This window comes from Balaenoptera acutorostrata, chromosome 3, assembly GCF_949987535.1.
Source record: "Balaenoptera acutorostrata chromosome 3, mBalAcu1.1, whole genome shotgun sequence".
Lineage (NCBI taxonomy): Eukaryota > Metazoa > Chordata > Mammalia > Artiodactyla > Balaenopteridae > Balaenoptera > Balaenoptera acutorostrata.
Genome location: NC_080066.1, coordinates 30,864,705 through 30,891,593, shown reverse-complemented (window position 1 = coordinate 30,891,593; position 26,889 = coordinate 30,864,705). Strand labels below are relative to the sequence as shown.

Below are 26,889 nucleotides of genomic sequence, written 5' to 3'. Positions count from 1 at the left end.
ATTTCCCCAATTTTGATGAAAATTATAAATCCACAGGTCTAAGGAATTCAGTAAACCCCAAGCACAAGAAATGTAAAGAAAACTACACAAAGACACATCATAATCAAATTGCTTAAAACCAGAGGTAAAGAGAAAATCTTAAGAGCAGCCAGAAAAAAAATATACACTGCTATTAGATAAAAGTGATAGCAACTTCTTTTTTTTTTTTTAATTAATTAATTTATTTATTTTTGGCTGTGTTGGGTCTTCATTTCTGTGTGAGGGCTTTCTCCAGTTCTGGCAAGCGGGGGCCACTCTTCATCGCGGTGCGCGGGCCTCTCACTGCCGCGGCCCCTCCCATTGCAGAGCACAGGCTCCAGACGCGCAGGCTCAGTAGTTGTGGCTCACGGGCCCAGCCACTCTGCGGCATGTGGGATCTTCCCAGACCAGGGCTCGAACCCATGTGCCCGGCATTGGGAGGCAGATTCTCAACCACTGCGCCACCAGGGAAGCCCCGATAGCAACTTCTTGTTGGAAACAAAGCAAGCCAGAAGACAGTGGAGCAACATATTAATGTACTGAAAGGAAAAAAAACATTGTCAGACTAGAATTTTATACATGGAGAAATTGGGAAACACTAAAGCAGAAAAAAGTTACGACTTGCAGAAACAAACTAGAAGAAGTTTTAAAAGAAGTCATGGAGACAGAAGGAAAATGATCCTAGAAGAAAAACTGGATCTGCACAAAGGAATGATAAGCACCAGAAATGATGTGTATGTGAATATAAGATTTCTTTTTTTGTTTTTAAAAAAGTCTTAATTTTAAATATAAAAATAGTAACCATAGAGGGTTAAGTTTATAACATGTAAAATCTAGACAAAATATAGCACAAAATTCAGGGGAGGAAGAATGGAAATATACTGTTGTAAAATTCTTATACTACATACAAAATGGTATAATATTACTTTAAGTGAGACTGTAATAAGTTAAAGATGTATACCATAAACCCTAAAGTAACCAGTAAAATAAGAAAGTAAAGGCTTACAGCTAGTAAGCCAAAAGAGGAGATAAAATTAAATTATAAAAATACTCAGTCCAAAAGAAGCCAGCACAGAAGGAAAACAGAAACAAATAAAAGATGAGACAAATAGGAAACAAATATCAAAATGATGTATTTAAACCCAAACACATTAATAATCACACTTAATGTAAATGGTATAAACATCCCCAATCAAAAGGCAGAGATAGTCAGAATGAATTAAAAAAGCAAGATAACTATTTGCTTTCTAAAACAAACCCATTAAAATATAAAGACACAAACAGGTTAAAAGTAAAAGTTGAAAGAAGGCATACAAGGTGAAAAATTTAAAAAATTTAGATCCAGTAGTCTAAAACCAATTTAAAGAAAGAAGGAGTGGCTATCAGAGAAATTAAATTTCAGAGCAAAGAATATTATTAGGGATAAAGATGATAATTTGATAATGATAAAAGAAGCAAGTTACCAAGAGTGTACAAAACAAATGTAAGCATTAATGCACATCATAACAGAACTTCAAAATACTTGAAGCGAGAGTGAATAGAATTGTAAGGAGAAATGGACAAATCCAAATTATAGTTAGAGATTTCAACATTCTACTCTCAATAATTTGAATAAAAAGTAGATAGAAAATCAGTAAAGATACAGAAGCCTTGAACAATACTTTAAACCAACATGTTCTAATTGATATTTATACAACTTTACACTTAACAACAGAAGAATACACATTCTTTTGCAGTACATATGGAATGCCCACTAAAATAGTATATTCTTGGGCAATAAAAAATTCAATAACTGTATAAGAATTTAAATCAAACAGTCTGTTCTCTGATCACAATGTAATTAAAAGTTAATAATGTAAGGATTGCTGAATATCTTGAAATATTTGGAAATTAAACAACACATTTTAAAATAACCCAAAGGTCAAGGAAGAAATCAAGAGGGAACTGAATCAAAATGAAAATGCAACCTATCAAAATTTGTGGGATGCACTATGCTTTAGTTAGGGGAAAATTTATAGTACCAAATGCATATACAGTAAGTCTCCTACATACAAATGAGTTCCATTCCAAGAGTGCGTTCGTAAGTCCAATTTGTTCATAAGTCCAACGGAGTTAGCCTAGGTACCCAACTTTTACAGATAACGCCAGACATGTGAACTAACTTACATGATTGGACATGCAAACACATGTTTGCGTCTTTGAAAGTTCACAACTGGAAGGTTTGTATGTAGGGGACTTACTGTATTAGAAAAAAGAAAAGTCTCAAATAAATTATTTCAGCTTATACTATAAGAAATAAGAGAAAGAAGAAAAATTAAACTCAAACCAGAAGAAAAGAAACAATAAAGAGTATAAATAAATAAAATAGAGAATAGAAAACAAAAGAAAAAAATCAGTGAAACCAAAAGTTTGTTCTTCGATAAAATCAATAAAACTCATAAGCTTCTTGCCAGAAGTACCAGAAAAAAAGATCAAAGATACAAATTACCAATATCAGGAATGAGAGAGGGGACATCACTACAGACTTTATATATATTAAAAGGAAAATTATAAAGTATTATAAATAACTTCATATGAGTCAATTTAATAATTGAGATGAAAGAGACTTCCCTTGAAAGATATAAACTTTCAAAGCTCACTCAAAAAGAAACAGCCATAATAAAAAACAACATTCTGATACTTGCTACAACATGGATGAACCTTGAAAACATTAAGCTGAGTGAGTAAGCCAGACACAAAAAGACACATGTTGTATGATTCCACTTACATGAAGTATCTATAATAGGCAAATTTCATAGAGAGGAATAGAGGTTACTGGACTGAGAGGAGGGGGGGAAAGCGGTTTACTGTTTAATGGGTACAGAGTTTCTGTTTGGAATGATGAGAGCGTTGTGGAAATAGTAGTGATGGTTATGGGACATTGTTTATGTGCTTAGTGCCCTTGAATTGTATATTTAAAATATTTGAAATGGTAAATTGTATGTTATGAATATTTTATCACACAAAAAATAAAAAGAATCTGAATTTGAAATAGATAATCTGAATCAAAAATATATAATCTGAATATGAATAAATCTATTAAAGAAATTTAATTTGTAAGTAAAAATCTTTCCAAAAAGATGACTCCAGGCACAGATGGCTTCGCTGGTGTATTCTGCCATACATTTAAGGAAGAAATAACATCAGTTCTATACAAACTCTTCCAGAAAATTGAAAAGGAGGAAATACTTTGCAACTCATTCTATGAGGCCAGCATTTCTCTGATACCAAAACCAGACAAAGACATTATAAGAATACAATACTACAGACAAATTCCCTTCATGAATTTAGATGCAAAAATTTTTAACAAAATTAAGCAGAGTGAATCTAACAGTAAATAAAAATTACAATACATATTGCCAGGTGGGATTTTTCCCAGGAATGCAGTGTTAAACATTAAAAAATCAAGTAACTCATCATATTAGCAACTAAAAAAGAAGAATCACGTAACCATCTCAATATATGCAGACAAAGCATTTAACAAAATCTAACATCCATTCCTGGTCACAACGCTCAGCAAACTACAATTAGAAGAGAACTTCCTTGACCTGATAAAAGGTGTCTATGAAAAACCTATAGCTAACATCAAACTTAATGGTGAAAAACTGAATGCTTAAAGCAACAGTAAGATACTGCCACACACCTGTTAGAATCTAAATCCAAAACACTGACAACATCAAATGTTGGTGAGGATACGGAGCAACAGGAATTCTCATTCATTGCTGCTGGAATGCAAAACACAAAATCCACTTTGGAAGACAGTGGTAGTTTCTTACAAAACTAACCATATTCTTACCATACAATCCAGCAATTGCACTACTTGGTATTTATCCAAATGAGTTGAAAAATTACATCCACACCCAAAAACTGCACACAGATGTTTATAGCAGCTTTATTCATAATTGCCAAAATTTGGAAGCAACCAAGATTTCATTCAGTAGAAGAATGAATAAACTGTGGTACATCCATACAATGGAATATTATTCAGCACTAAAAAGTAACGAGCTATCAAGCCATGAAAAGACATGGAGGAAACACAAATGCATATTGTTAAGTAAAAGAAGCCAATCTGAAAAGGCTACATACTGTATGATTCCAACTATATGACATTTTGGAAAAGGTAAAACCATGGAGACAGTGAAAAGACAGTAACAAATGTCCCAGTCTGGGGCAGGATGTTAATAGTGGATGAGGCTGTCCATGTGTGGGGGCCGGTGTATATGGGAATTCTCTGTACTTTCTGCTCAATTTTGCTGTGAGCCTAAAACTGCCCTGAAAAATAAAGTCTATTTAAAAAAAGAAAAGGAAGAGCACCCACAATATTATGTTTCACTATGTTGTGCTTTGTTAGAAAAATTCACCTTTCTCTCACAAGATTTCTTTTATGATTATTACGTTGTACCTCTAAGAAAGTGATCTTTTAAGTTAAAAAAAAAAACTGAATGTTTTCCCTCTAAGACAAGAAACAAAGCTAGGATGTCTGCTTTCAGTATTTCTATTCAACCTTGTCCTGGAAATTCTAGCCCATTCAATAAGGCAAGAAAAAAACATAAGGCATCCATATGGGAAAAAAGAAGAAAAACTGTCCTCCTTTATAGACATGATCATTCTTGTAGGAAGTCCTTACAAAATCTACAAAGAGCTACTAGAGCTAAGAAGTAGTTACAGCAAGATTATAGGATATTTGATCCATGTACAAAAAAAGTTAATGTGTTTCTATATACTAGCAATGAATAATTAGAAATTAAAGTTTCAAAAACAATACCATTTACAGTAGCATCAAAAAATTAGATATTTAGGGATAAGCTTGATGAAAGATGTGAAATACCTTTATGCTAAGAGAAATTAAGGAGGATCTAAACAAATGGAGAGATAACGCCTTGTTCATGGATCAGAAGTCTCAATATTATTAACAGGACAGGTCTCTCCAAATTGATGTATAGATTTAACACAATCAGAATCCCAGCAGATTGTTTTGTAGATATTAATGCACTATTTCTAAAATTTATACGTCAATGCAAAGGACCCAGAATGGCCAAAACAACTTTGAAGAGAAGAAGAAATGAGGAGGGCTTTCACTACCTGATTTTCAGACTTATGATGTAGCTACAGTAATCAAGTAGGGTGGTATTGGTGTAAAGATACACAAGCAGATCAGTGGAGGAGAGGAGAGTCCAGACATAGACTCACACATGCATGGGCAATTAATTTTTGAGAAAGACCCCAAGGTGATTCAAGGAGAAAGGGATAATGCTTTTCAATGCTTTTCAATAAATAGCATTGGAACAATTTGATACACATATGCAAAAAAAAAATGAACCCTGTTTATTGGTTTACATTGGATCATAGACCAAAATGTAAATCCTAAGACTACAAATCTTCTAGATAAAGAAAACATAGGAAAAAAATCTTCATGAGCATGAGTCAGGGAAAAATTTATCAAAAGCGTAATTCATCTAAGAAAAATTTATTATATTGATTGTGGTGATGGTTTCATGGGTATATACATATGTCAAAACTTATCAAATTGTATATTTTAGATGTGAACAATTACATATTAATTATACTTCAGTAAGGCTGATCAAAGAATATTGCTGTAGAAAGGAGGATTTAGAACACAAAAATGATTTTGGAATTTAAAAATAAAAAAGCAGAAATGAAATATTTAGTAGAAGCCTGGAAAGAAAGTTGAGGAAATCTCCTAATAATTAGAACAACTCCAACAAAGAAATGGAAAATAGAAGCTAAAAACTAAGAAAATTAGACTAAGCATGAAATAGAACAGTTTAAATTATAGAACTTTCAAAAATAGAGAAGAAGGAAAATGGAGGGGCAATTTACCAAAGAAACAACTCAAGGAAATTTCCTGCACACAAAAGACATGGATTTCTAGTCTGAGGGGTTTACCACTTGTCCAGCATGATGAGTGGAAACAAAGCCACACAAGACACACCAGTGAAAAGTTTCAAAACACTGGGGACAAAAAAAAAAGGCACTAAAGTTCCCAGAGAGAAAGAATAGGCCCACACAAGGCCTAGTATTAGTCCTGTATTAGACTTCTCAGCAGCAAGGCTGAAGGTAAAGGATAAGAAAGACGTTCACAATTCTTGTTGAAAATGATGTCTTAGAATTCTATATCCTCAAACTCTCACCATGCTTTTCAGATATGCAGTGTCCTGAATTTTTAAAAAATTGCTCATATTTTCTTTCCCAGGAAAGGGGAGATTTTTTCTTCTGTTGAAGAGTTTGGGGATGAATTTGTGATAGGTACCTAAAAAAGCTAAACAAATGGAAAAAAAATTGCCTCCAGTGAAAACAAAAAATTGTATAAGAAAGAAAATTTTAATGTACCACATGCTACAGCCTCAAATAATATTTACAGTCATAATAAATGCTAAATATTGATTTGTCCAAAAATTATACCATTCTATTAGAAGAATGGGAAGGGAAAGAAATGTATTTTAGGGTATGGGAGTGGAGTGCAAGAGCTGAACCCTTATTGTCCATTGTCTGAAGTAAATACATTATATTTAAAATAAACAAAAATCAATACATTGGAATTTAAGCATGTGATTTACAAATACAGAGGCAAATATCAGAGGCTAAAAGCATCAAAAGTAGTGGCTTCTGGGGTGTGGAAAGGAAACAGCTAACTTCATGTAAGACCTATAGAACTATATGATTTTTAAACCATGTAAATGTACAACTTTTATTAAAATTAAAAGAATCAAGACACTATAGAAGAAAGTTTCTCAGAACTGAAGAAACATAGTTATCTCCAGAATAAAAGACCCTCCAAGCTCCAAGTAGGACAGAGAATAAAAGATTCATGCCTTGATGCAGACTCAAGAGATTTCAGGACATCACATATAAAGAGAAATTCCTAAAGCTTCCAGGAGAGAAGAAGTCATCCTTGAAAGAGCAAAAATAATGCTGACCTCAGACATCTTACCAGGAACATTCGATACTAGAAGAAGAAAAAATTCTGAAAAATATAATTTAAAACTCAGTATTCTATATGAAGAAAATTGTTATGCATTTGAGAAAACACAGAGTTTTAGATTTATAAGTACTCTAAAAACTGATCTCCAAAGCGCTCTTTCTGTTACTGCAGGATATATTCCAGCAAAAAACTTCAAGAAATAGTAGGATTAAGAGGCTTGGTAATATCAAAGATCCAGCAAAGAAAAAATAAGGCAAATAAAAATTCCAAGAACAAAAAGTTATGTGAGAAGCTCATGTCTATGTCTAAATGTGAAGGAAGCAAAGTGACAAGAATTTAATGATTGACCATTCGTGAATCTTGTAGTTAATGACACTGGACCCACAGAGAAGGAAATAAAATCCTACTATCCTGACTGACTTTGAAGGGACAATATTTACTAAGTCATAATAGCGTAAACAGTGTTTATTGTTTTTTTGGTTTTTAGAATCAGCCTATGGACAAAACATGAAAGAATTATGTTCATAAAATAGTATATAAAATTATCAACTCTGGCAATTTAAATGTTTCAGGGTATAGTTGAGAGAAATTAAGAGATTGTCTGAAAACAATAGAAGAAGAAGTAAGATTAGGTGTGAGACAATGTTTCAAAGGTAGCCAACAGAAAAATTTAAATAGTAACTCTTAAAATTTAGAGGAGGGAGTAGTGGGTTAGCGAAAAGCCTGTGGTTCATAGCAAAGAGTCAAGCTGAATATCAAGATAGAGCCATAGTGTGCTAGAATTAAGATGGTAACCACCAGAAAAGCCAAATGCAGAAATGGTTAAAGATGGCAAAAAAAAAAAAAAAAAAAAGGATGGCAGCTTCTGGGACTGTGGGTGGGGAAGGGAACAGAGTGGGTGGTCTTTGCTTTTCATTATGTGTCCTCTTCTACCGCGTATATTCAGAAAAGCATTCTGAAAAGCTTTAAATGAATAAAATAAAATGTTGATGTAGTGCAAGCCCAGACAGTTTTTCGTTTCTGTTTGTCTTTTCTGTTTTGCAATGCAAGTGCCTGACTTACTCTCTGATCGCCTAGGCATCCACTTCAAAGACGGCTGTCTGTAAACACACAGCCAGCCACAGGGCTGGATAGAGAGCCAGACTGCCTCCCTCACTTAGGCTCCCCGTTTTAGAGATCTTGGTTGATTTCAATAACTAACCATTTGGGCCACTTGTTTTTTTTTTTTTTTTCCCTTCCTGCTCTTGTGTTTTAAATTCACCAATAGTGAGCGAGCCTGTGAAACCCTGGGCCCCACCCTCAACCCCAGTAAAAGCAGAAGCCCAGGCCCTAGAATTCTCTGTGTGGCTGTGTAATTTCCAGGTCCTGTAGGTAATAAACCTTTATTTTCTCCAAGTTTCCTGATGGCTGTTGCTGAAGGGTATCTTGCAGTCATAATAAGAACCACAAGGGCCCGTCCATCCATAACACTGGTTATTGATAGGCGGAGACAGGCACAAAACAGTTGCATTGTGAATAAATACATCCTTGTTCTGAGAACTAGATGTGAAAAAGTTGATAGTGAAAAGCAGTGTCTTAGACCATCAGGACACGAGGGTCTTCAGCATTTGTCATCCATTTGTCATCAGGCTCCAGGATGGTGGCCTCGCTGGGAGTAGGAGGGACAGTCCCTTCCTCATTAGGACTTCTCCAAAATTAAGGATGAGCTTACTGTGGACACAGGGTATTGTTTTGATGGCCGTGTGTGTGCGCATGTGTGTGCCAGGTGGATGATAAGAAAAATGTCTGAGTTATGAATCAAAATGACCGAGTGGTTTTGGTAGAATGTGATGTAGAAGACCTAAGAACAGAACAAGACTAAGTATAAAAGAAAGTCCATTATTATGACCTTTAGTGATAGAGCCAACTGCCAGCTGGACCTCTCCCCCAGCCCCCTCCACCCGCCCCTGCTCTGACAGACTTCTGTAGTGGCCTCTGCTCAGAGAGGGTCCCTTGCATGCTGGTCTTATGAGAGAATCATGTAAGAAAGCCCAGGTTAGTTCAAAAGACTTGGAGACCCTTTTTGCTTCCTGTTTACCTGCCTCCTCACCCCGACAGCCACCTCTGGGTCCCAGCAGACAGACCCCAGTGAGCTGGCAGCTGACCTGCCACCTGGCAGGTGCCCACGGCCTCCTGTTCTCCCACTTCCCTTCCTGTCTCGTTGTGGGAGGTAGTTCCTACATTGCATGACCTCTTACATGCCAAGCTAAGCCTCCAGTGGACCACGTCTAACAGCCCAGGTCACAGGCCCAGCGTCCGAAGGCCTCGGAGACGGCAGGCGTGTGGGCCCAGCCCCAAGGGATCTCCCTCCCCATTTCACCCCTACCACCCCAAGAGCCGAGGTGCATAAGGATGGCGTGGACAGCCTGGGCGACCCCTGAATTTCAGCATCAGCGAATGCTCTGACCTTTAGATCCAATCTGGTGTTTAGGGTATCGGTGGAATCTGTACATCGCTTACATATTTCACATGGAAAAAATTCTCACCTGGCCAAAAATGCAGGCCATCTTGCCAGCCCCTTCAGGCTATTTTCAGTGCCGCTGTCTTTTCCACTAGCACTTAGACTCTTATCTTGATTGCACTTGTTTAGTTTTAATGACCACTTGGTTATCTTTGCCTTTGGAGCTGTGGGTCGGACCCTTTTGGCATCTGTGGGAAAAGCTTTGAGTGATGTGTGTCTGCACGGAGGTAGTGTGCATCTCGGTCTCACTTGAAACGAGAAACTGCGTCACCTTCATGTGAAGCTCTGAGAAGAGCAGAATCAGGGCCGTGTTAGAGGATCTGGGGCCAAGATGGGCTATTAACGCTTGGTTGGCTCCCAGACACCCACTGACACGGTGCATCCTGATTGCTCCTCCAACACGAGGGATGACCGCCCCCCCCCCATCAGGGTTTGGTCCAGGTCCCTGGTGACGGCCAGCGGGAGCACCCCCCTTGCCTGGCGAAGCACGGGGAGGGGTCGATGTCACTGCAGATGCGCTCGGCTGGAAAAGCGTTCAAATGATGGGCTGGTGACAAAAGTTTGACATTTCGATATCTCTTTGCCTTTTAACGTGTTCATTTGGGGACAGCCTGTACCTGCTTTTCTGCTTTAATCCATCATTTTTCTCTGGGAAAAAGCACAAAATAATACAGAACAGGAAGAATTTTGGGTCCAGCAATGGCAGGTACAGCCAGCTCTCCATGAACCTGACAACACGTAGATTAATCAGAACGTGGTTGGCACCCTGTTCCTGTGTGTGGCAGACGTGGATGACAATTTTCATGTAATTAGAGAACAGTTCAGTAAATTACTGTATCGTAGATTCTGTTTAACCCGTGGCCCAGACAACCCTAGGACTGCTTACAGCCTTGACACCGACAGTCCAAACATTGTCATTATTCTATAGATCCCCAGAAGGGCTGGTTAATGTAGAACTGCAGTCACTAACCCTTAACCCTGCCCCCCCTTTTGGACTAGAAGACAGTGCTGTTGACATTCCTCCTGGACTCCTCCTTGCAAAGGGCAGTGTGTGTCCCCATGGCCTCCTGCCTGGTGTCCGAGCTGCCCCACGTGCTGTGTCTCTCACCACGCCTGCCCCAGCAAAGCAAAGTTCACGGAAAAGTTCACGGGTGCCTAGTCCCATGGGGCAGAAAGGGCAACAGACAGAATTCATGTTGGGTTATATGTAGGCACAGGTGTCTTGCTGACAATCAGAAAAACAATTTTTGGGGGAAAATAAGTAACAAGAAAATGGAGGAAAAATAATTGAAAACTCAAGAAGACAGATAAGATGTGAAAGGAAATGACAAAATAGAAGAAATAGGAATTGTTTGGGAGGGGTGCCTCTGACTTGGACAATTGTCCATTTTGCTGGGGTGTCAGGGTGGGTAGCGGGAGCAGGGAAGGACCCTGGGGGGGCGGGGAACGAGCACAGCCTGGGCGGAGCCCGTTGGGGCCAGGATGGGAGGGGGATTGGCAGGCAAAGGGGTGCTTCCTGGGTCACCCAAATCCTGCCTGATACACCAGCTCGCAAAACCTCCCTGGCATGAGCCATTTCCGAGCCACCGCTTCTCCCATGGATGCTGCCGCCTGAGGCCCCGAGGGTTATTACGATAGTCTCAGGTGTTTCGTTTAGTCTTATCTCCCTCCCTGTCTGTGTCTTTCTTTGCTTTTATTTATTTTTATGTTATTTTAATCTGTCTAGATGCCTAATGGCCTGTATCTGAGCTCAGCAAGATACTTTTAATGGTTTGAGTAGCTTGATTCCTGGCCCCATCAGAAAGTGTTCTGAATTTTTAAACCAAAACCTTTGCCTGGCACTTCTTCTTAAAGTATTATTGATACCCTTCCCTCCCCAGTTCCAGCTGAAGCATTTGGTCCCCATCTAGAGTTGCCAGGTTTAGCAAATAAAAATACAGGACAGCCAGGTAAGTTGGAATTTCAGATAAATAGCAAATCATTTTATTAGTATAAGTATATCCCAACTATTGTGTGGGATATACTTCTACTTAAAAAAATTTTTTTTCCCATTCTTTATCTGAAATTCAAATTTAACTCAGCATCTAGTATTTGTCTGGCAACCCTGCCAACTAATCCTTCAGCCATTCTAGGAAAGCACTTAACCCCAGGTTCATACACACTAGACATATGTAGTCATATTTATCGCCTAGCGATCACCCATATTGTTTGTTCATGGTGTGCACATCTCTGTCTGGATGCAGACAGCGGGCTCCAGGGGAAGGGGCTGATTGCACAGCTCGCCTTTGGACAGTGGTAAGGCCACTGGAGGGGAAGATGTGGGGTGCTCACCAGCTCTGCCAGAGGTGGGTGGGTGGGACTTGAGGCTGTTTACACTGAGTTCTGGAATTGGGGAGCTGGCCCTGGGAGTCAGTGTGAGCTCAGCTTCCTGGAGGGTGAAGGAGGCCCCTCCTCACCATCTCCAGGAGATGCTGCCCCAGCTCTTCTTGAACCCCTCCCGCTCAGGAGGCTCATCACCGCATGGGAGCACAGTACCTGTGGGAACAGCAGTCCCTGCCGGTCTCCCCTTCAGCCCAAGTCCTTCATTTTCCAGCCAGGGAAAGCCTGGCTCAGGAGGGAAGGGCATTTCCCTCAAAGCAGGGTGTCCAATGAGGCCTTCTGATCTCGAATCCTGCTCCTTTCCCAATGAACTCTGCATTCTGTTTCCTTCCTTCCCTTCCCCTTCCTTCCTTCCCTCCCTCCTTCCCTCCCTCCCTTCCTCTCTCTTTCTCTTTTTTGTTTTGCCTATTAGAAGACCATAAACAGTTGTTATTTTTTCATGTCAAAAAGGACATGTGTCCCAAAGATGTGACTGCAGGTCGTGGGAGGTTTGTGTGGACTAGTTGGGGGAGCCCCAAGGGGTGGAGTGGGGCTGCTCCCCAGGTGACAGGCATGTAGTTACTGCCGCTCCGCAGCCCGTGGCCATCAGGGGGAGCGCAGTGACTTGACAGGAGGATTTATTTCTGCCAGCGAGAGAATGGCTCATAATTTATAGCCCACTGAGCCAGCTTCCACCACATCATTAGAGCCTTCTTTTTGTAGACAGTAATAAATTGTCTTATCACCAGTGCTGACATAACATGCTCCTTTTTTAAGTACACCATAATTTTTATTTTTAAGAGAATATTCATACTTGATGGCAGAGCTCATGGGCATGTGAATGCTGCCCCGGAGAGAAGACTTTTTTTTTTCTGTTTTAAAAAAGAAGGTATAATTCAATTCCCAAATACCACTGGCAGGGGTAGGCTTCCCTTCTAAACAGACATTGGGGGCAGAAAGATGTTTCTAGACCCTTGATAGACAGAGTGCCTTGTCCTTCGGTAGGGAGGCATCAAAAAGATGAAAGCAAGACACTTCTAGTGGTTTGCATTGCCTTGATTCCTGGCCCCATCAGAAGGTGTTCTGAATTTTTAAACCAAAACCTTCGCCTGGCACTTCATTTTTAACGTATTAGTGATACCCTGCCCTCCCCAATTCCAGCTGAAGCATTTGGTCCCCATGTAAAGTTGCCAGATTTAGCAAAGAAAATTACAGGACAGCCAGGTAAGTTGGAATTTCAGATAAATAATTAGTATAAGTATATCCCAACTATTGTGTGGGATATATTTATACTGAAAAGTTTTTTCATTGTTTATCTGAAATTCAAATTTAACTGGGCATCTAGCATTTATCTGCAAGCCTACCAGCTAGTCCTGCAACTGCTCTGTGGAAATGTGAACCCCGGGCTGGTGGACGGTGCCCTTCCTCAGATGTGGCCACGCTGCTGCCTCTGGAGGAAGGCCATGGGGTGTGGGTGCATCCTTGGGCTTTGTGTCCCAAAGGACCAGTTTTGCCCCCACCCAGGGCACTCACTTTCTTGAGTTCCTCTGACAGGGAGGTGACACAGGCAGAGAGTGGAGGCAGCTCCGGGGCTGGCGGGCCCCCCACCCAGGGGTTCCCCAGCTTGGAAACCCTGGCCTCCCTCCTGGCCTCCCTGGGCTGGCTGCTCCAGACACGGCTCCTCCCTCCTCTGTCTCCTCGAGGGGCAACAGTGTAGTCTGCTGACCCCGGGGGCAGTTCTGGAGGGACCCTGAGTGCCCAGGAGCACAGCCCTGGGGTGGGGATGGCACAGGTGTTCACCATGAGCCAGTGACTTCCCCAGGCCTGTCGCCCGTTTCTGCCGACCCCCAGGTGGACCAGCGGAGGGTTCTGCTTCCCCGCCCTCCAGGCCTCGCGGGCCTTGCCCGTCATCCAAGGATCTCGCTCACTGTCTGCGGGACAGGACAGGCACCTCTGGGCGTGACTCGGCTTCCTCCTCCACCTTTGTCTTGTGCCTTCACCACCACCCTTCCACCCTGACTAGAACATTCACTTTTATCTGTAAAATGGGAGGAATGATAACCACTGTACAGGACGGCTTTAAAAACAAATGAGACACAGATGTACGTGAAAGCCTGGCAGAGGCCTCAGTAGGACATGAGTGTTTCTCTTCCTTGCCCCCACTTTGTCCTGCCTTCCTTGGCCTCCACTTCCTCCTTCCTTCCTTGCTGGCTCCCTCCTGATGGCCCTGGGGCTGTCTGTGCGCTGCGTGCTCCTTCTGTGTCTGGGATGTGGAGCATCGGTCTCCGTGGAGCGGCGCCGTGGGGCTGGCCGGCCTGGGGCACATTCGTGCTCACACAGCCGCACCCAAGCTTCTGCAGCATGTGTTTACAGGTAGCCATCAGATGTCTGGCCTCGTGATCACACCTCTTACGTGATGCTAAGCACTGGTCACAAGTCAGAGCACTTTATATTGACTCATTTGAGGTGAACACAGATTTTGTGCCCATTTTATCCTCAGTTGGGAAAACCCAGGCCCAGAGAGGTTAACTGACTTGCCTGAGGTCACACAGCTAGGAATGGCAGAGCTGGATTGAGAACCTAGATGGTCAGTTCAAGAATCTCTGCTCTAACCACAGTGCTCCACTGCCTCTCCTTCTCCTGCCTGGGCATCTGCTTTGTCCAGACCCTCCCCTGCCTGTTCCGGGAGACAGGACCTGAGCTCACTTCCTGCTGTGCTGTCTTGTGGTACTGCTTGTGCCCCAAGCCCTCCATGAACTTCGACCTGAGAGGTGCAGCATCTTGGCCGTGAGCGAGAAGGTTCCCAAGGGTGGGGACTGAGAGAACAAGGGTGACCACCTGTGACCCATGATGACTGCATGCTTGGGGTGAGCACACTGCTCCATGCTGCTGGTTTGTAGCGAAAGATCGCCCTACAGGACTGGGGTAGAAGGGGCTCAGGAGGAAGAGAAATAATAAGGGAATTAGCCCCTAACCAGATGAAGAGAGCTAGACGCAAAATCGTATGGGTCACAGAAATATTGTTTGGTTACCAAATTTTCCACCTTTTGGAAATGACCGTATGGAACAGCAGGCCTGGTGGCGTTGTTGGTGGGACTGGACATGGTGGCCAGTGGCCCCGCACAGGGCAGAGGAGTTCCTGGGTCTCGCTCCCCGAGGAGAAAGAGTGCTGGGCTTGCTGGGGCCGCAGTTCACGCCGCTGTGTTCTCTGCTGCTAGTGCGTCTGGGTGGAGAGAAAACACAGCAGGAATGATTTTGGCTGGGTTGGGAATTTGGGAGTTTAGACTATAAATAGTGAATATATAAAAAGCCTCAAGTGGATTTCTGGAAGCCCTAAATTCACCACATAGATCCAAGCAAGATAAGTAACCATTTAGGTTTTAGTAACATCTAAACGTAACTCGGCACAGCGCCCTGCCACCCCACGCTTCTGCTGTCACCACAACCCCTGCCAGCATCTGCCAAACCAGAGACACACGTCTCAGGAGCTTTGCTGCCAGCCTGCTGGCTGCCCTCAAGGTCCTGGCCCTGCATGAATGACCTTGCCTACTCTCCATGGAGGGGCCGTTTTAAGTCTCATCTACGGCGGAGGAAACCGAGGCCTAGCAGGCAAGGTGACCTGTCCAAAGTGACACAGCCAGCAAGTGCTGGGCTGGATTCCACCCACTGCCCAGAGCCCACCCCACTGCCCGCTGCCCCACCCTGCCTGAGACCGGACTCCGGGGCCCGCACCAGGGCAATCCTGCAGGAAGCTATGTTCAGGTCAGCAGAAAATTGAAGCAGCATGTGGAAAGGAACGTGGGTGCCTTTGCGTCTTGCTTCGCGGGGCCTGTGGTCACCAGGCTTCTCTCGTCTCTAGGCCCCTTGTTTCACATGATGCACCGACTCGTCATAAAGCCCCTCTGCACTCCTGCAGCCCCCGCTCGGCAAGCCCAACGCCTGCCCTGGTCATAGGGCTGCTTTGCGTCGACGAGACCCAGCTCTACTGCCCTTGGCCCTGGATCTGCTGCTGCTCTTGGCCATCTACAGTCAGGTCTTCTGGTCTTGATTCTTTTAGCAAAATCATTGTCACCTGATCCTGAGGGATAGATAACCTGGACGGAGTGACATTTAGGATGACAGCAATCATATTTATAGGAAAAACCCAGGGCTCCAATGGGTTGTTTTTAAACCTGTAGGATTCCCTTCACAGTCCTGCCTGCCCACGTCAGACTAGCTTATCCTCCTCCAAGGTTCTGGAAGAGACTGCTGTAGGAAACCCCAGAAGGAGGTTCTAGCTTGTTTGTACAGGGGAAGGGCACCAGGTCTGAGGCTTCTTCCTACCAGGGAGGAAAGGGAGGCCCAGGGAGCCCCAAGAGATGTAAAGCAGCTTCTGAGACTCAGCCCCCAGTTGGCACCGAGCTGGGTGTGAGAGATTCCAGAACCAGAACATAAGGCAGCACAGCCAGGTGAGCAGTTCTGCCTGGGGACAAGAGGGAGACGGCTGGGGCATGGGAGGGGTGCTTTTGGTGAAGGAAGGCTTCATGGAGGAGGTGCCTTGCAGCAGGAGGAATTTGCATGTGGGGGCGGGGAGGGGAGAAAGGCACACCCAGGGAGGAGGTGTCGAAATCCAAGCAGCCTGGGCCTGAAGGGCTGGTCCATCTGGGAAGGTGGTTGGCCCACGATGGGGCAGGAAGAGCAAGAAAGACAGTGCCAGCTTGCTAAGGCCATGAGGGCTCTGCCTCATGGAGTTTGGTCTCCACCCTGTTGGCTGCAAACATTCACAATGGTCTAAGTAGGCTCCCAAGAGCACGTGGGAACCAAGCCTCAGGTTGGGGGTGGGGTTAGAGGGGCAGTGAGCTGGAGCAGAGAGCCAGGTTGGAAGTTATCCTGACAGCCTGTGTGTGCACGGTGAGGCCTCCGCTGGGACGGGAGCCAGGCAGGAGCCAGGTGAGGGAACAACACTTCCATGAATGTCACAGGGAACGTTTGAGGCCAGGGTCTGGGCAGGGCGGAGGTGAGCAGGCTGGTGTTTAAGAGGCCAGAGACAGTGAGGGTGTTGAGTAAAGAGCTGAAGGTGTGGGATCCAAGGTGTGTTCTTCTGAAGATGGGAAGGGCTGCAGATACAGGCTTGAGAGCCACGAGGCTTGGCTGGTCGCAACAGCGGGAGCGTCTCTCCTCTGCTTTCCACTCCTCTTGGCATTAAGTCCAAATTCTTGCCAGGGCTGGTGAAGCTACCCCAGCCTGGCCTCGTGTCCCCTCTCAGGCCACCCTCCTTTCACTATCAATGCCCCTGCCCCTTTGCTTCTCTTCCAGCTCTCCCACCACACCACCTTTCTCCTGCCCCAGGGCCTTTGCACATGCCGGACCAACTGCCAGGCACTTTGCCTGGAGCCGGGTCATACCGGGGGTGGGGGAGTCGGTGTTAATGTCGGGTTGCCCCTCCCTCCCCCATCTCAGCTCTTCGATCATCCATGTCACTAGTTCCCTCCACTGTAAACACTTGGTGCAGTTTCTGTTTTCCTACTTAGACCTGACTGATGTCTGCTCATCTGGGTATTTCCTGTTTATTTCTTTGAGCTCAGCTTAAAAGTCACTTCCTCCGGGAAGCTCAAACCATCCATTTCAATGGTCTTCCGATATCTGACCAACGGGCTGTGCATGGTGGGGGTGGAGGCTTGGGGTGGGTTGTAAGGGACCTCTGGGGCTGCAAGGACTTTGGTTTTGCTCTGCATGAGCCTGGAAGGACTCTAAGCTGGGGAGTGGCCTATGTGACTCTGTTTCACATGATCCCCCGTGTTGAGGGCTGATTCAAGGGGCAAGGGCAGAATAGGGAGGGCATTTAGGAGACTGCTGAGTTACACCAGGGGACATGTGAGCGTGGCCTGGCCCAGGGCGGTAGCAGTCGGAGTGGTGAGAAGTACTCAGGCTCTGGATGGATTTCCAAGGTAGAAATGACCAGATTCCCTGAGAGCCTAGACTCGGGGCAGGGTTGAGGGGGCCGCAGGCTTTGGGGCTGCCCTTTACCATGATGGGAAATCTGGGGGTGGGTTAGGGGGCTGGGAAGAGCAGGAGCTCAGTTTGTGTGATGAGCCTTAGACGCAGAGGGGAGATGTCCTCAGTGTCTGGAGATCAGGTGTGACGTCCAAGCCGGCGACACAGGTTGGGAACCATCAGCCGGTAATGGGCACCCGCGGTGATGAAAATGACTGATGTCCCGGTGGGGCAGTGGAGGTGGGTGGGCAGGGGAGAGGGAGGAAGCCCAGAACTGGGGCTTGGGGCCCTTGATGCTAAGAACCAGCAGTGGAGACTGAGGAGCAGCCTCTGTGTTGGGGGGACCAGCGCGGTGGGGAGGGGTGTCCCGGAGTCCACGTGGGAAAGGCTTCAGGGACGAGTGGTCACATGCTGCAGGAAGGGCTCTGGGGACCAGGGCTGAGAACTGGCCCCTGGCCTCTAGCCACCCGGGGCAGTGGTGACAGCAAGCAGGGTGTGGCTTCGGGCAGTGAGGGGTGATCTGATTGGCGTGGGTTTGAGAGAGCCGGAGAGAAACCGAGACACTGGGTGGAGACAACTTTTTGAGAGTTTTGTTTTCCTATAAAGGGAGGAAGAAAAATGGGAGGGTAGCTGGAGAGTTCGTCGTTATCGCTGTTTTAAAGATGCTGGAATCACAGCAGCAAAGAGAGAACTCAGCAGCTGGTGCAGGGACACCCTTGAAGAACCACGTGGCGGGGCGGGGGGGCGCAGGGGGGTGCCCAGGAAGGGAGTGGGGTCCCCTCGGGCAGCAGGGTGGGGAGACAAGAGCCCACGGGTGCAGTGGGAGGGGACGGTCTCCCCTGAGAACTTGGTGAAGAAGGACGCGGGGCCTCGGGAGAGTGAGGGTGGGGACAGGGTGGGAGGTGGAGAAAGGAGCGTGGGGATTTGCACCACTGCGGAGGTGTGGATGGCGGGTGTCAGGGAGACGGGTGGCTGGTTCTCCATCCGCAGTCGGCTGCGGTCGCAGGTGCTGAGTCCACGGAGAGCCAGGAGCACAGTGACCCTTAGGTGAAGAGCCAGGTGACCTTCTCCAGGGCCTCGGTGGTAAGAGCCGGAGGGGAGAGGGGGGTGAGGGAGCCTGTATAGGGTGGGGGGCGGGGCGCTGGGAAACGTGCAGATGAGGGGAAGGGTCTGGGAGAGGAAAAGATGAGTGTGCGCAATTGCCAGAGCAGGAGCCCACGGTGTGGGGGCGGCGGGACAGAGGAGTGACGGACCGCATTGCTGCCTCTGGCCGCAGCAGCCAGTTCCTCCGCCGCACCCAGCCCGGCCCCTGAGCTGCACGTTCCCCGTTATCTCTTTATACACTCGGGTTCCCGAGACAATGGTTGTCTAGAAAGGACTGGATTTCGAGCTCTTCTTCTCTCCAGCTTGTGCCTCGCTCCATTTGCAGAGAGTGTGGGGGGCGGAGCCCAAGTTCCTAATTTATTCTCACTTGGAAAGAGTGCTCAGGCAACGAAGCCAAAACTCATCCTGGCATCAAAGGAATGATGTCCTCACCCAGGAGTAAGATGCAGATCCTGTTGCCCATCTGCTGGGCTCGGGTAAAATGCAGTGCGATCCTGGGGGTCTGCTTGGCATGGGGGTGGGGGGCTCCTCCCTCCCTCCCTCCTCCCTTCTGTTCTTCCTTTCAATAAATATGCATTTGCAGTCTGAATCTATATGAAGGTGATGAAATAGAAAGGGAGGGGAGGAGATGGTAGGCCCAGCCAGCAGCCTTCCTGGACCGGCGTCTTGCTAGCAGATCTCTGATTTTGCTCAGTCTGGGGCGGTGATGTTTCCCCAGGAGGAAAACCAAGACTGATGCAAACCAACGTGGGCGACCCCGCTTACTCTGTCAATGATTACCTGGGTGGGGGAGGGTTTGTGATCCAGTTCAGGTCAGTGGGGCCTGAGGTGAAATGGACTGGACATTGGGTGTGTTCCCCTAAGGAGATGGGACAGTCACGAGAGGGAAGGTCTTTCCTGCCATTCCTTCCTTGGAGGCCATCTTGAGTTGCCCCAGTGTGGGGCAGTTATCTCTGTCCGTGAGGAGAAGGCCAGGCAAAGGATAGGAAGGCTATCTTGAGCCCTGCTATCACTGAGCTGCTGAATTAACAACCCTGGATCCAGCTCTCACCAAATTCCTGTTCATGGGATAGTGAGCCATCTTTATTGTCCACGTGCCTTTTACTTGGATATTCTAGTACTTGTAACCAGAGGCATCCTAACTGCTGTGGCAAGGAGAAAGTAAACCATTGTGATTTTCTATCACATGGGGCGCGGAGCCTCCTGGGAGCCAAGGCAAGAAGGGAAAACAGAGAAATGGCAAAGCTTTCATTCTTAGTTGGGAAGAGCTTCTGAGGGAGTTTCAGCTGTTTTGCTCCTAAATTCCTTGTTTGACACTAAATTTCCGCCTGGTAGTTTATGAAAGGAACACTGAGATACATAATTGCTAGATTCAGGATAATTGTTTTGCAGGAGAAGCAGTTTTCACAAGACTCTTTGTTAAGAGGAGGAGGATCTAGGTAAAAGGGAGAGTCTAACTAGAGAGGCAAAGAGTGGGTGGGAGTGGGGTGGGCAGAGAGCTGCTCCACGCACCCCCCCAGATTGTCAGCCCCCCACCCCCAAAAGGAGTAAAGCCCAATATGAATCAGCCCACACTGAGGAGACGATGAGATAAACTGGCAATAACACAGACCGAAAGGGAAGACCCCTGACCTGCCACAGCGAGAAGGATTTTGGGTGAAAAGACTTGGAGTCAATTGGGGGACCCCTGGTTTGTAGAAGCCCTGGGCCTGGGTGCTTTCTCGGGACCGGGGGTGGGGGGTGAGGAGACGGGGTGTGTGTGGAAGGGGTGGAAGGAGGCAGTGGTCTACTCTTTCGCGGGCCCACTCTCATCACAGGCCCACTCACTATGTGGTGTCTGTGTCAGCATCTCCTGTCCCCCCAGGCTAGGGACCGTGTGTGTTATCCAGGCTTGGTGGCAGGGCTGTCAGTTCTACAGAATGTGTCCCACCGGGCATCACACCTCTGAATGCTGTGTAGTCTAAAGCATCCAGGTGTTCTCCTGAGAGAAGGGTAGAATTTGAAAATTCACACTAACCAGGCAATGGAAGACCTTTGCTTTGCCAAAGGAGTCAAAACAGATTTTCATTAAAAACACGGCACTCTCTGTACCTCTGCCATAGGATTGTTAATAGATGCTACAAGAAGAAACATCAAATACATTTGAGAGAGTTAAATAGGCATCTTTACTGCAATATGTCTTAGAGGCATTAATGCCATATTCATCAAATCCAAGAGACACCCTTGAGTGGAAGATGCATCAGGATTTGACATATTACTGAGAAAGGAAAAGTGTCCAAGTTGGGAAGTGTCATGGGGACTCTTCCATGAAGCTGTGCCAGTGAAAGGCTACACCGTTCGTGCAGGAGAAGATGAGAAATAAACCCACCACCAGAGAGGGACAGCAGGGAGCCCTCTGGCCTCTCCCCTGGCCATGGTGGAGGCAGGGAGAAACGCTTGCACTGATCATTTGAACCATAAGCTGGTTCTCAGCTGGGGGTCACACCACCCACGTGGTCCCCAAGGGGTCTCAGGAGCTGTGTCCCACCCAGATCACTGGCAGGAGCAAACACAAATCCTCTCAGGAAGAAGTCAGTTTCGGTCCAGGCCAGTGGTGACCAACAAGACACTGACTGTGAGATTTTCCCCGATTTCAGGGATGTTAAGATGTGAGGAAATGTGCAACTAGGCCTGGTGGAAGGACAGGACATTTATGTGCCCGTGAACCCCACAGAGGGACAGAGTGTGCAGCCTTGCCCATCTTACCCCACTGGAGGCTCCTGGTGCCCGGCGGCAGCAGTGGTCACCGGTGTCACCATTTGTTCAGCGTGTAGTTGGTGCCAGGCTGGGCAAGGGGCTTGGCCCCTGTCAGCTTTGACTGGTTCCGCAGCTCCCCTGCATGGGCACAGCATCATTACTGCCATTTTGGCAGAGGATACTGGAATAACTTCGCCCGGGGTTGCACACAAGTAGCAGGGAAGCTCTGCTGAGTGCATGCTCTTCTCCCACATCCTGAAGGTGGTGCCCATCAGACATTCTTTGAGGGATGCCACCCCAACCTACCGAACTTAGCACACTTCCGAAGTTTTAGAAAACTTCCCTTCAGAAGTTTTAGAAAATGCTAATACAAAGATGTGATATTTATGCTAGTATCTTCCCAAATCAGACAAGAGGAGGTGGCATCACTGGGAAGATGTTACTGAATTACGTGTTCTCATGCCCACCATTGATCCCTTCACAGCAAGTACAGGATTACACAGCTGGGGCCAAGGGGTGCCCAGTACTGCCCAGACCACTTGATAGCAGAAGATTTCACGTAGCCACTTGGGGTGTGTTGAAACAGAATTTGATCCAGAAATTGCCTCCTTTCGAAGTGGTTAAGATTCCACGCTTCCAATGCAGGGTGTGTGGGTTGGATCCCTGGTCGGGGAACTAAGATCCCACACGCCGTGTAGTGTGACCAAAAAATAATTTTTAAAAATAATAATAAAATTAAAAAAAAAAAACTTCTGAAAAATTTCCTGGCTCCAGTCACCTTTGTGGTCCATGTCCTGTCCATCCGCAGGCCTGCTGACCTCAGTCTAGGGAAGCAGCAGGCCCCACCTCCCCGTCCCTACAGAGCTGTGTGGCCCTCAAGGGCCATCTGGAGAGCTGGAGCTGTAGTGCGTGGTAAACCCCTTCCCTACAGGAAGACGAGGCAGGTCTTATTCCAGATCCAGTCACAGTGCAAAGGGCTGGTCCTTCTGGGATCGAGCTGTCCTGTCACCTTGTAAATCAATGGGCAACCCACAGCAGGTGCTTTAAGATGTTCATTTTGGGAAGCTGGGCTCCCAACAACATTGAAGCCAAGATATTGTCTGGGCACGTCCACAGTAAATGGAAAGTTTAGCCCCAAACGAGCAGATCTATTAATAAAATAAATTCGGATCCCTCCAGATAAAAATTCAGATGCATTTTAGTCTCCTCTCAGTTCAGTGGGCTGAATCCCTTAATCTACTAAATTATTATGGAAAAACCCTTATCTCTGTCTGTCAAAATCACTGCTGCTGTGGCAGTATCCTCTTGGGAGACATGAGCCACTTCATAATAACTTAGATTATGTGCAGTGTAGCCTTAGCTTGAAGAGGATCACATACTTGAAGGAGTACAACACAGGGTCCAGGACAGGGCCAAGGGACAGTCTGGCCAACAGGGGCCAGAAAGGTGACAGGTGTATTGCTGGTAAGTGACAGAGGGAGGCCTTTAATCCAGTGTCCCTCCTCTGGGGGCAGCCAGGGTGGCATTGGGCAGAGACAGGCTATGGGTTCTGGGCACTGTTTCTGCCCTCTCGGGGCAGTGCGGTCTCCCGCAGGGCAGCCCAGCCTGTGTTAGGGCCTCTGTCTCTCACGTGGGCAGGGCGAGGCCATCTGCAGGAGGGAAACTCAGGGCCTGCATTCTGCATCGTGGGCTGAGCCCACTTGGCCAGGGGAGGAAAGGGAGGACAAACTGCATTTAGTGCAGAAAAGGGAAGAAAGTGTGGGAAATCAATCCCCAGGTTCCAGAGGGGCCCCTGGCAGGAGCACTTGTGAACAAGAATTTGGCTGGTCCCTGTCGGGCCTCCTGTTCTCCCACCTCCACTGGGGTGACTCACGCCAGCAGAAAGGATGAATCATGTGGGTTATGAAACCGAAGGGCTCCTGAGAGGGAGGCTGGAAAGGACCCGGGGAAGCCATCGGCATGGGTCCTGCTCCGTCCCCACCTGCTCCTGCCCCTCGTCACTGACCTTCCACCTGCCAAGCCACGGACTCGCACAGTGAGCTCTCTACAGCAGCCCGAAGGCAAGGGGCTGCTCCTGGAGACAAGACCATCAGGGCACGATTCCCTTCCCACCTCAAGGCCTTCGTGGCCTAGTTTTTGTTTCTTTGCCAGCCGCTAGTAATCAGGGTAATAAAGGCTTGCTTTCCACATGTGGCCAGTTGGGACCAATACCCCTTGGGAGGAATAGGAGAAGAGACCCTGCCATTCACCTGTTGCAGGTGTGAACATTTCTACAGCTCTCCAGGTGCACCAAATAAGTCTCTGTTGGATTCTAGGCTGCTCCAGGCAGCAGGGGCCAAGATGATTCCACTTACTTTCCCACTGACTGGTCCCAGGTCAGCGGGAGCTTTTAAGAGTCTACACAGCTAGTGATCACCTACCATGCGGCAGGCCCTGCGCTCATATAAACACTTATCAACAGCCTATTGCAAGGCCAGCGTTCATGTCATGCCCTAAACAGCCCCACGGGGTAGATAACTACTGTCACCCGCAATCACAGGTGGAGCCCTGTGCTCAGAAAGGACAGCAGCTTGCCCAGGATCACACAGCTAGGAACTGGACAGCTCGGGATCCAGAGCACCGTCTACCCCCCAGTGGGCTGCAACCTAGGGGCTGTCCCCCGAGGTTCCTCCCGAAGCCAGCTAATCTGCCAAACGTCTTTGCCCCCCTCACCAAGCCCCTTCCATCAGGCCTAGTTCTGAACGGGCCCTGACCTGTCTTTCCTTGTGGCTTCTTCCCCCAGAACCCAGGATCTAGGGCGAGCCGCTTGTCTCACGCAGGGACGAGCAAGAGCAAGGCCTCGCACGCAGGTCAAAACACCATCAGGCAAATGAGGCCCCCAGGCTGCCCGACCGGAGGGGGGCGCCGGCCCCCAGCCCGCCAGGCTGGGAACGGGACTCACCTGAGACGACCCGGGCCCTCCTGGACGCCAGTGGAACGCGTGTCCTGAGGGCCCCCGAAGTCTGCGGGAAGTTCCAGGGGGGCGCTTCGCCCCGGGCGCGCGAAGGTCGGGTGCGGGCCAGGGCGCCGCCGGGCCGCGCGGGCGGGAACGCGCGGCGGCCGTCCCCTCCTCCTTCGCTCCCGCCCGCAGCGGCGGCGGCGGCGCTTCTCCGGCGCGGAGCGGCTTTAAAAGGCGGCACCCCACCCCCCGGCGCACTCGCCGCTCGGGCGCCGAGCGAGCCTGCCGTTGCCATGCCTCCGCGCGCGCCGCCCGCGCCAGGGCCCCGGCCGCCGCCCCGGGCCCCCGCCGCCGCCGGGGACTCGGACACCGACACGGACACGGGGGGCGCCGGCGGGCCCGGGCTCCGGCCGCTCGCGCCGCGCCCCTGGCGCTGGCTGCTGCTGCTCGCGCTGCCCGCCGCCTGCTCCGCGCCGCCGCCGCCGCGCCCCGTCTACACCAACCACTGGGCGGTGCAAGTGCTGGGCGGCCCGGCCGCGGCGGACCGCGTGGCCGCGGCGCACGGCTACCTCAACTTGGGCCAGGTGAGTTCGGCCGGCCCCGCGCGCCCGAAACTTTCCCGGCCTCCGGCGGGCGCGGCGCGAGGGGCCGCCCTGCAGGGAGTCGCCTGGGAGCGCGGCGCGCGGGGCCCTCGGCGGGGACGCCGGGGCAGGCCCGGCGCGACGGGGGCAGCGACCCGGGCGCGGGCACCTGCCCAGCCGCACGGGAGGGGAGCCTGTGGTGGGAGCCGTCTTCCGTGTCCCCCGAGCTCGTCCCGCCGCCGACCCCGGCCTCTCCGCGCCGGGCCCTCTGACCTCGACGGGCCGCGCGGGGCTCAGGATTCTGTGCGTGCGCCGGAGGGGCAGGCGGCTCCGGGGGTGACGTGCGCTCCCTAAGTGTCCGCGATTCCCGGAGGGAGGGCGGCTGGTGCCTGTGCCCGGGAGCCGTCGTCGGGGAGGCGTTCCGGGTGGCGCGGGACCGGGCAGTCGCGCCGAGGGTCGGAGGCGGCTGTCCCGCGTTTGAAACCCCTCCAGGCTTCTGGCGGTGACGGCGGGGGTGGAGGGAGTTGGCTTTGTTTCTGGGCCTCCGCGCGGGGTTCTGATGGTAGTTCTCTGCGGACCAGATGTGTGAACTTAGGCAAGTCACTTCCCATTTTCTCCATTTGTCCGGGCAGTGACAGTGCGTACGTGTGCAGTGGTTGAGACGATCCCGTGTTTTCTGGCCGCAGAGCACCTGCCGGGCCTGACCCTGGCCGGGGAGCCAGGCGTTCTCCCGCGGCCTCGCTCTCAGGACTGCTGTCAGTTAGCAAGAGGGGACAAGCTCCGGGCACACAGGCTGCATAACTCCAAAGGACCTCGGTGGCAGGTCCCTTTTTCCTGCTCCAACCCTGCGGGGTGGCAGTGGGACGGGTTGATCCTGATTTATGGCGGGTGGAGGGGCTGCAGCAGGCTCAAATGTGCGGTCCCACCAGTGGACCTTTCCGTACGGTGAACAAATCTCCTACAAACTACACACTTAGAGGATCAAATGGAGTGACAGAGACTCGCGCGCTCATAACTCAAGCCCTACTGCCAAGCAGCGTTAAATTTAGTTTCATCGTTATCCGTGACAGAAGCTAGCAAAGTGTGGTGCGGCCCTGATGTAAATGACATCTCTTTGCATCCTGAGTCTAGTCCGGATGCTGCTAATGTGAAATGTGCCACCTTCGGGAAAAGTGGGTTCTACCCGTTTCAACTGTACTTCACATCGCAGGTTAGAGTGTGTCTGAAACAACCCATCACATCCTTGTATATCTTTTTTTGTTGTTGTATTTTGACCACTCAAGTCTCTCCAAACATCCTGTGATTTAAGATTTGCCTTTGGGTAGCACTGGCTTCAATTCTCCCTGTGGTTCCTAAATCTCCCTGGTTCATGGTCCAGACTGAAGAAGGGGCTCCTCAGGGTCCATCCGGTGCCTTGCTTACACTGTTGGCTTAGGGCCCCAGCTCCTGCTACACTTGGCTGCTCTGCCCAGATGGCCCAGCAATTTGTCTTCCGCTAAAAGTGACTTTTAAATGGCATGGTAAATTACAAAGTGCCTGGGTTTCTGGCTCTTATAATTAAATGAGCAGAGGGGAACTGAAGTTGAGTGGAGAGCTCCTGGACATTGCCCGAGAGAGGCACGGTGACTCCCCCTCATGACTTCTGTCCTCGGGGATCAGAAATGCCAGTCCCCTGGCCGCTCCCGATCTTTGAAACAAC

At 48.3% G+C, this 26,889-nt stretch overlaps 1 protein-coding gene and 1 long non-coding RNA gene across 4 annotated transcripts in view; one reads left to right on the top strand and one right to left on the bottom strand.

Annotated features, from left to right (window-relative positions):
* Nucleotides 1-282: 282 nt before the first annotated feature.
* LOC103012257 (uncharacterized) lies at nucleotides 283-24,707 on the bottom strand. The gene is made up of 3 exons (XR_449776.2): nucleotides 24,613-24,707; nucleotides 14,891-15,081; nucleotides 283-557 (listed from the first exon to the last, which is right to left on the bottom strand). It is a non-coding gene; the product is annotated as an uncharacterized LOC103012257 (long non-coding RNA).
* Nucleotides 24,708-24,902: 195 nt separating this feature from the next.
* PCSK6 (proprotein convertase subtilisin/kexin type 6) overlaps nucleotides 24,903-26,889 on the top strand; it is a 192,759-nt gene continuing 190,772 nt past the window's right edge. For all 3 annotated transcript variants that reach the window (XM_057544203.1, XM_057544204.1, XM_057544202.1), the window contains exon 1: nucleotides 24,903-25,193. In XM_057544203.1, the coding sequence (XP_057400186.1) occupies nucleotides 24,903-25,193 (291 nt within the window). The remainder of the gene's footprint in view (nucleotides 25,194-26,889) is intronic.